This window comes from Chamaea fasciata, unplaced genomic scaffold, assembly GCF_029207755.1.
Source record: "Chamaea fasciata isolate MVZ Bird 193981 ecotype frontalis unplaced genomic scaffold, bChaFas1.0.hap1 SCAF_8, whole genome shotgun sequence".
Lineage (NCBI taxonomy): Eukaryota > Metazoa > Chordata > Aves > Passeriformes > Sylviidae > Chamaea > Chamaea fasciata.
This window is the reverse complement of record NW_027094093.1, coordinates 38,942,244-38,951,450: the sequence shown is the minus strand read 5'-3', so window position 1 is coordinate 38,951,450 and position 9,207 is coordinate 38,942,244. Positions and strand designations below refer to the sequence as shown.

The window sequence follows — 9,207 nt, the reverse complement described above, 5'->3', positions numbered from 1 at the left end:
CGACAAATGCCCAGGTGTGACTGTTTCTGTGGTGAGAACTTCCCTTGCCATGAACTTCCCTCATTCTATCATAATTATAGTAGTAAAAGCCACATCCCTAGCTCAGTCTCCTCTGCCCACCAAGAGGCCACTGCTCATGAGCACCTTCCAGGACTTGTGGGACACTGAGCCTTGAGTCTGAAGCAGAGAGGAAAGCTAACAGCCACTTCACCATGGAGCGGGGTAAGATCTGCCTGGCCTATAACCTATGGGTAATAGACTGTAACCTGTAGGTGTGCCTGCCCTGGTCTGTCTCTGTGCTAGCTCTGACCATTCACCACCCAGCACCCCTTTCTGCACACAGCTAAACAAATCAAAAACCTGCACTCTGTGTGGACATCAATTTCCTGCACACCAAAAGGCTGAAAGAGCCAGTTTGGGGACAATACTCTTCTGCAAACATTACCATAAAAAAAAAATAGTCATAGCAGAATTAAATCCTGAGTCAGTGGAGCTCCACAACCAACTCCCAGCAGCAGAACAGGATTACCCTCTGGCTCTCTCTATTGTCCCTGCTGTCACTGCAAGCAGGTCATGGCTCAAGGGCATTGCCTGGACTGGGATTTACACTTGTTCCTCCCCGTTTTTAAGCTTGACTCCTCATGACCCTACCACCACCAGTCTCTGCTAAGTCTCATACCCCATTCTACCAGCTCTAACTCCAAACCGCAGTCAGCATTTGCTGCACCTCCCTGCCACCTGCCCTACTGTGCCAAGGGTTCGGCCCCAAGTCAGGTGCTTCATTTATCCACCCCAGCCCCAAACAGTTCCAAATGGACTGTTCCCACTCTGTTCTTCCTGCTTGCTGGATCCCTGCAGAGGAGCTGGGGGCTTTTTACAGAAAGAAATGCAGGCAAAAAATACTTCTTTCATTGCACTGAAATCCTTCCCAGGACTCTGTGAATTACTTACCATGCAGTAAGCCTCAGGCATGCATTCAGCGTGGAAAATCTCAGGCTCAACTGAAAGAAGCTCCATGTCTTTCAGTCATGACCTGCTTTCTTAGAATCCAGTTCACATCAGCTTTGCTACCATTAAACTAAAAAAACCCCAAAACAACAGGACTGACAGTTTCCATTCCTTCACTCAAAACTCAGACAGTAAGTGAAACTTAGACCTTTTGGCATTGAGTAATTACTACATACCAGTAACACCAGGTTAGACAGAGGCCATGGTATTGTAACAAATCCTGAGTACATTTAGTAACTCTTCTTATACTTTATTGTCAGTAACAGAAACACAGCAAGGTACAAGGCACACAGCTTTTGCGCACTTCACCACAGTGTGCTAAGTGCTCTATAGAATAGAAACTCACTTTTAAGTGAACATAAGTATTTTAATGACTATCTTAACATTTCCGTGGCTGTTGAATAATGTAAATTCTTTTAGGCAGTATGAACTTCTCCAAGGTAGGCTGTGGCTTTTGGTGAGCCACTTGTAATGTTGCTGCATGGATTTTGTGGCTCATCTGTAACATTAAAGGGGGGAGAAAAAAGTTGTGATAGAATACAGATTTTCAGCTATTCTCTTTTTAAATGTCTTCCCATTAAAGTAGTTTAAAAGGAGCAGTAAAACCCAAACCCACAAGAAGTTCAAGTGATCAATATACAGAACTTATGATAACTCGGTATATTTAGTTAGAATTTCTGTTTTCAAAGTGACATTAGTCTGACTACCTTTAGAGAATTCTTGCGGGTTTTTTTTCTTCCCTTGTTTAGTAGTTCATATAATGAGCTTCCAAGATAAGGAAAATACAGCAAATAATCAGTATGCCAGAGTTAACAGTAAGTTGAATTAAATTCCTATTTTCCCAGGTTCAAAATCATTACTGTTACAGTAGGTAATTATCACATTCTGAAGTAGCAAGGAAGCTTCATACACAAGATTCTGGAAACCAGAAGGAGAAAGAAATGGGGGTCAGAACAGAGGAGACAAGGACAGGTGGAAGAGGAAGAGGATGAGTTGTATCTGTTCTCCTTAAAGTCGAAGCAAAAATTCAAGATTTACAGGCTAAAGCTGTAAACACAGCTGTTGATAAAAGGCTTGTGTTGAAAATGCAACTGATGTTTTACAGAGCTCTAGGTATGAGGAACTCTTGTATGCCTCAGAGCCTGAAGACTGCGAGTGTGTAACAAAGGGACGATAACTGTCAGATCTTTGGATTATCGAGCAAACCAAAGAGCTGCTTGTGAAATCAGCTCTCCCAAAGGGCAGGTGTAAGTCTGCACAAACAGCCTAATGAGACACAGGGCAGAAGCTGTAAGCATGTGATAAACAGAAGGTCCATTAGCAGCTGTGGGATACAGGATTTCACAGGACCCCATGACATTCCTGAGGGAGAAGTCAAAAAGAGCTTGACTGAGTGGTGTCAGGCCTCGGCCGAAACAGCAAGATCTGGGGCAGCAGTAGGACATGCAGTGCCTGTTGTCTTGGGAATCATGGACAGAGCAGGACTCTGGTTCACCATCCTGGTGTCCCCTGCCCTGCCAGCCGTGCCACCCACTCCCCCAGGCAGCTCTGTATTTTTGCCGGGCCCTTACAGAAGTCAGAGTGATTTCCAGGGTGGGATAAAGCACTGAAGACAAGGTTTAGCTCTGCACTGCAAGCCCAGCTCAGACAGACACTGGGAATCCTTCCCTGTATTCCACTAAGGCTAACGCCCAGGACACAGCTCAGTGTCTGGCTGTGCCTCTCAGCCCAGGTATGCACAGCTACCAGGCCATGTCACAGTAACCAGGAGGGCAGTCAGGGTAAGGAGAGAAGGCACTTTTTAGCCATCCAGCAGCTCAGCCACACAACCACTGCAGAAATAGGTTATCCCAAGAACATTTAGTGGCAGATGAAACACCTGCAACTGCCAGACACCACTTTAAGGAAAGATCACTTTTAAACTTTTTTTCATGTTTAGATTTATGAAGAAACCCTGGCTTTTTCTTCCAGACTTACTTTGTTCAGTGCTTCTGCTACCAAGACACCCATGTTCTGAGGTTTTGCAAAACTGACAATAGCACTGTAAAGCAGAAGAAAAAAGTATTTAGCATTTCCATCTCACAGAAACACTTGAGCACTTGTCACTTTCATTTTCCAGACTTAATACGAAATATTTTGCAATATAAATTTAGTGTTTGGAGCTAAATCTTTTCATCACATTGAAAACTATATCATATCAAAAAAGGCATGCTGTTTCAGAATGGAACAACAGCAAATCTGTGTGACAGGCTGTTTTATTCAGATACACAAAAAACTGTATATGAAATGTCCCTGAATATCTCAAAAAGAATTTTTTTTTCTCAGAAGCTGAGCAGTTATACCCTTATCTACAAAAAATTTTCTTGATTCCAACCTAGACCCATGAAAAAATTCACCCTCTGCTTTTGGAGAGTGTTTTCTTTCGCAGCAACTATTTGTTAAGCAAGAACTTTTATTCACGAGATTATCCCATTACCTTCTCCATATTCTAATTAATAACACCATGCTACCAATATTCCACAAATAAATCTGTGGTTATGAAATAATTTACTTCAACAACGGGAAGAACTTCAAATGGCATATCCTTCTGATGATACCATCATACCCACTGACACATCTGTAGCTTAAAATGGAGTAGGGAAAAATAATTATAAACCCCAAATACCATAAATGTGACTCTTGAAAAAGCAGATACTGCTTTAGTTAAGTTAATGATTCTGTGGATCAGGCAAGACATTTCCTAATGACATTTCAATTTAGCAATCAACAGTTTGCTACACTGACAAATAAAAGTTATTTAAGATCTGTTTATACCAGTAGGTAACTATGACTATGGAAAGGACAGCTGCAAAATTACACCCAGACAATTGGCAACAAATGAAAATAAAAAGCTTCTAATCCCAGAACAATAAAAAATGAAAAACCTCAGGAACACCACAAGTCATTCAAATTTTACTGTCACATCCTTATATTGGTTAAATTAACTTTTTTTAAAGTCACATTTAAGAAAAGTGCATGCATTTAGGAAAAATGTTCAGTCTTGGCAAAAGCTACAAGAAAATACTGGTTTTAATGACCACATCAACTGGTCACTGTCACTTCATTCAAAATAGAAGCATGCCTTCATTTTGGGGGGAAAACAGCTTGATTAGCCTTATAAAGTAGTAAACAGCAAAAGCCAAATTAGATTTTAGATTGAAATAGGGGGTATATCCTATACAGGAGGGGTAGTTGATGTGGGTTTAATTTCCTTTAGAATGTGGACAGCCTAAAGTTCGTTCCTACTTTACTGAAAACTGTTGGACCATTCCTTTATTAGGCACAGGTTTGTAATACATTGCTTTGATTTCTGTTCCATAAAACATGCAACAGAGATGAGATTCAGCCTCTGCTTTTCATTGCAAGGCACTGTCCTTGGGTTTTGAAGTTATATATACTTATTTCAACATCAGTATTATTTTATCTATAAATTGCCCAATTTAATTTAGGAATTAAACTTTTGTAGAATAAGAGGGGTTTTTTTTGTTTTCAAAGATCATTACCTATGAACTTGAACTACAGGGCAGGGCTGAACAGGCCCTGCATTGTAATACCTTGACTTCTCTTTTCCTGGAGTTTTAGCATTTTTCTCAACAGGTCCATTTTCTTGCTTTTTAGACACTCTCATCCCTCCAGCTTTAACTGCAAGAAGAAAGTGAAATGTGAGTGAAAATACCTACAGAATTACATACCACATGACATACACAAGAAGAGAATACTTTTACCGCAGAAAACCATTAACCATCTTTCAGTATTTAGCTCCATTCTTTACTTGTGCACACACATACACAGGAATAGCCAAAGAGGTGCAGCAAAGGCTTCAAAATTCTGTGTCATGGCAGACTCAAATCAACTTCCAGACACCATAAATCAAGATGGCAGAGTGGTTTCAAGCACTGCTAACTATATTAAACACCTTACTATGTTAGTATGCATTCTTGCCTAGAAACTATTACATCTCAGATTTGTATTTGAAAAACAAAAAAGAAAAACCACCATCTGAGCACTTTCAAGTTTTTGAACGATGTGACTAACAGCAATAAAGATTTCATGATTAGTTCAGGGTATTCCAGAATAAATCTAATAATGCAAATAAGAACCAGATGTATACTCATCTTGTACTTGTGTTCCAACATGTTTAATTATATTTTATTAACATATCTGCCAATCACAAAACCAATTAGCACTAATTAAGCTACAGGTGACCTAACAATAACAATTAAAGTTCTGAGGCATGTCTGAAAATTGAATTCCGAACAAAGTACACATAAAGTTATCTAAAACATTCTACTGAAAGAAATACTTTCTCCTTCTTTAGGAGAGCATTTTAAGTTTTAAAACTGTGAGTGAGAAAGAACAACATTAGTGTTCTTTCCTCATCCTATTGAACAGGTTGTTTCACCGCTCAGCAAGACTCTTATTCTGATTGTGAACAGTCAAGGCTAGAGTTTAAATTTGGGGGTGGGGGAGAATAGGGAATGGGGAAAGAATTAGTCAATTAGCGAGCATGAGAAATGTACTTGTATCCATCTGCAACTAACACCCAGATTTTCTACCAAGTCTGACTCCTGACCTTGTATTTCCTGATTGCAGGTTTAATTTTAGAAGGAAAAATTCTCCCTCAGTCATGTCCAAAGCAGCACTATAATATCCGAGTTGTGCTATAGCTGGACTTGGCTTTTCTTCTCTTTTTAAAATGACATACATGCAGTTAATTATCCTGCTGCATAAGAGGCAAATCCTTTGCCCAGCTATCTTACAGCTGCAAATACGCTGGAGACCGAGACTGAACCAATCCTTCTGACAGCCTAACTGCAACAAAGTGTCTGAAATGGAAGTTTCAACCGTTTGTTTTCAAGTATCTCTCAGTAAAGAGAACTGACATTCTAACTACCCTCAGCTGGACAAGGTGTGAAACTTTTCCTTGTCCTTGAGACATCTTCAAACTAGAATGACAAAGCATGGAAAAAAACCAAACCAACTCAAACCAAATATCAACAACAACAAAAAGATCTCTGAGATCTTCTTGACATAATTTCTCTTTATATAAGTTCATCCAGAACACCAATGGAAGTTATCCCAAGTGTTCTCCCGCACATTGTTAGGTTCTTGTCTTTTAATGAACCAGTCAAACCACAAACAGGAAAACCACTAAAATTTTGGAATTAGGTAAAAAAAGGTAACTGAACCCAGACCCACAAATTTTGGTTTGGGACCTTCCCTCAGATGCAGGACTGGCAATTTCTAGATACAGGCATTGTTTTTCATTTTAATTTAGCAGGACAAGGAGATCCAGACATTTTACACTATGAGGCTTTACACAAAGCACAAGGGGAGCCAGGCAGGGAGGAGAGAGATACTGAAATGTGGACAATCTGTTATTGTGTCTATTACCAGTAGGCCCACAAAACAACGTTATCTATAATGATTAAAAATAACCCATCTTCCTTTCCATCTCTGCTCTGACTTGAAACTAGCCACTAGGAACAGCTGTCCTACTTGCTAACACACATCCATGGTGCGGGTAGAGTTAAACACAGATGCATCTGGGATGCACCACAAAACTGTTTTGTAATTTGCTTTCCAAAGCAGTAGAGAGGTATGTCAAACTTTTAATACAGAGTTCAACTTTTTTATTTTTATTAAGTGACCTGTTAGCTTTGTAATCTAACAGTTAAGTGACAAAATCTTTACTAATTTCCATTTTTAAACACCATGCATTTTTAAAATAAAACAAGAAAGTAAGGAGGCACATTCCCTTTTATGCTCCCCTCTCCAAATAAAAAAAAACAACCCAAAATCCAACAAACAACAACAAACCCAGAGAAGAAAACAACACGGAAACAAACCCAAGTGAAAACAAAGACAGCTTGGCTGAATACTGGTCAGAATAAAGGTGCCCAGCTGGACTTTGGTCACAAAGTGCATGATTGAAACCACTTACTCTGCCTCCTCCACCCCTCGGCCAAGCTGGTCCCCACACAGTCACACGTAAGCTTCACCAAGACTTACTCGCAGACTTGCAAGCCTACAAGTTGCAGTTTGCTATCATGTAGTTTACTATCAGACCAGTACCTGCTCCAGGTCACTGACTGCAGTGGTTTAAAGGCCCTTTCAGGTACAGCTCAAGTGTCCCTGCCACACACACAAAAATCCAGGAGTGGACTAGAGACAAGCTGAAAAAAAGTATTTACATCCCAAATGCATGTAAAAGCATGCTAAAAAAAACCAACAAAAAACCAAAAAACCCCCAACCCCTCCAAACAAAAAACATTTTCAAGAAAACAAAATAGTTCTTAGCGGTACAGGGAGACACACGAGTATGTGCTCCTCAGCATTAACTACTCCTAATAAACCGAGGGGAAGCCCCAACTGGTTTAAAGCCTTGTAGAGACGGTTCCTCAAGTTTCAAAGGCTGAGCCTGCCGAGACTGTCCTTGCAGTGGCTGTCCCCAGCTGTAAGGGCCGAGCCTGCCGAGACTGTCCTTGCAGTGACTGTCCCCAGCTGTAAGGGCCGAGCCTGCCGAGACTGTCCTTGCAGTGGCTGTCCCCAGCTGTAAGGGCCGAGCCTGCCGAGACTGTCCTTGCAGTGACTGTCCCCAGCTGTAAGGGCCGAGCCTGCCGAGACTGTCCTTGCAGTGGCTGTCCCCAGCTGTAAGGGCTGAGCCTGCCGAGACTGTCCTTGCAGTGACTGTCCCCAGCTGTAAGGGCTGAGCCTGCCGAGACTGTCCTTGCAGTGACTGTCCCCAGCTGTAAGGGCTGAGCCTGCCGAGACTGTCCTTGCAGTGACTGTCCCCAGCTGTAAGGGCTGAGCCTGCCGAGACTGTCCTTGCAGTGGCTGCCCCCAGCTGTAAGGGCTGAGCCTGCCGAGACTGTCCTTGCAGTGACTGCCCCCAGCTGTAAGGGCCGAGCCTGCAGCATCTCCGCGTGTGCCCCAGCACAGGCGGGACGCAGCCCCCGCACTGGGGTGTGTGACGGACCGCTCCGCACGGCTCCTGGGAGGGCCCAGGAGCCGCTCACACTCTATGCCTTTACATGCTCCCCCGGCAAACACAGGCGCGACTACACTCGCTACTACATCCTTAAAACGCCGGTACTACATCCTTACAGCCGCCACACAGGCAGAGCGGCGTCTGGAACCGTAGGCTCGAAGGTTTCCCTCACAGAGAGGTCTATCGGGGCGGGGGCGGCTTGGCGGAGGGGAAGTAAATTCTTCACGTTACTACAGGAGGCGAGGGATACGGCTGTAACATTAAACACAGATTTTTCGTTGACCACGGACACCCATTTCTCTCGCTGTCCCTCAGTAACACGTTCCGATCACCGAGCGGCGCCAGCCCCGCACCCGCCCACCGAGCGCGCCCGCGGTGGGGCGGCTGCGGGACCTGCTGGGGCGAGCGGGCCGCGCCCCACAGACCCGCCTCCCCGTTCCCGGTCCCACACGGCCGCTCCCCTCCGCGGAGGGGCTGCATCCGTGCGGGACGGCGCGGCGGGAGAGCCCCACACCGCGCCCGGAGCGGCCCCGGCCCTACCTGCGGGAGGGCGCCGGCCCGGCGGGACACCCCTCCTCAGCGCCATGGCGGGACCGGGAGCGCCGGGAGCCGGGCGGGGCAGGGCAGGGCAGGGCAGGGCAGCACCGCGGAACCCCGCAAGAAACCGCGCACCGACCCCAGCGGCCGCGCCTGCTGCGGCTCGGAGCGGCCTGGGCGGGGCGGGGCGGCGGCGAGAGAGCGGGGAGCGGCCTGAGGGGCGGAACGAAGTCGGTGCTGAGAGGCGGGGAGCGCTGTGAGGGGCGGTGAGAGCGGGGAGCGGCGGAACGAAGTCGGTGCTGAGAGGCTGTGAGGGCGGTGTGAGGGCGGTGTGAGGGCGGGGAGCGGCGTGAGGGGCGGTGAGAGCGGGGAGCGGCGGAACGAAGTCGGTACTGAGAGGCTGTGAGGGCGGTGTGAGGGCGGGGAGCGGCGGAACGAAGTCGGTGCTGAGAGGCGGGGAGCCGTGTGAGGGCGGGGAGCCGTGTGAGGGCGGGGAGCCGTGTGAGCGTTGGGGTGAGGGCAGCGGAGCGGGGTGAGGGTCGGTAGGAAGCCGATAGTGAGGGGCGGGGAGCGGCGTGAGGGGGGAGCGGTGTGAGGGCGATGTGAAGGCGTGGAGCCGTGTGAGGGGCGGG

The 9,207-nt window shown here is 45.6% G+C and overlaps 1 protein-coding gene across 1 annotated transcript; it reads right to left on the bottom strand.

Annotated features, from left to right (window-relative positions):
- Positions 1-1,214: 1,214 nt before the first annotated feature.
- Positions 1,215-8,885, bottom strand: DAPL1 (death associated protein like 1). The gene is made up of 4 exons (XM_066190507.1): positions 8,579-8,885; positions 4,602-4,689; positions 2,986-3,049; positions 1,215-1,507 (listed from the first exon to the last, which is right to left on the bottom strand). Exons 1-4 carry the CDS (start codon positions 8,622-8,624, stop codon positions 1,388-1,390), a joined length of 318 nt encoding a protein of 105 aa, XP_066046604.1. The 5' UTR covers positions 8,625-8,885; the 3' UTR covers positions 1,215-1,387.
- Between the last annotated feature and the right edge of the window lie 322 nt (positions 8,886-9,207).

What these genes read in the sequence shown, in the direction of transcription:
- DAPL1 (XM_066190507.1), bottom strand. Translation starts at nt 8,624, where the DNA reads ATGGCGCTGAGGAGGGGTGTCCCGCCGGGCCGGCGCCCTCCCGCAG. An exon ending in GGGCCGGCGCCCTCCCGCAG is followed by an intron (nt 4,690 to 8,578) that starts GTAGGGCCGGGG and finishes TTCTTCTTGCAG; the next exon opens with TTAAAGCTGGAGGGATGAGA. An exon ending in CCAGGAAAAGAGAAGTCAAG is followed by an intron (nt 3,050 to 4,601) that starts GTATTACAATGC and finishes TCTGCTTTACAG; the next exon opens with TGCTATTGTCAGTTTTGCAA.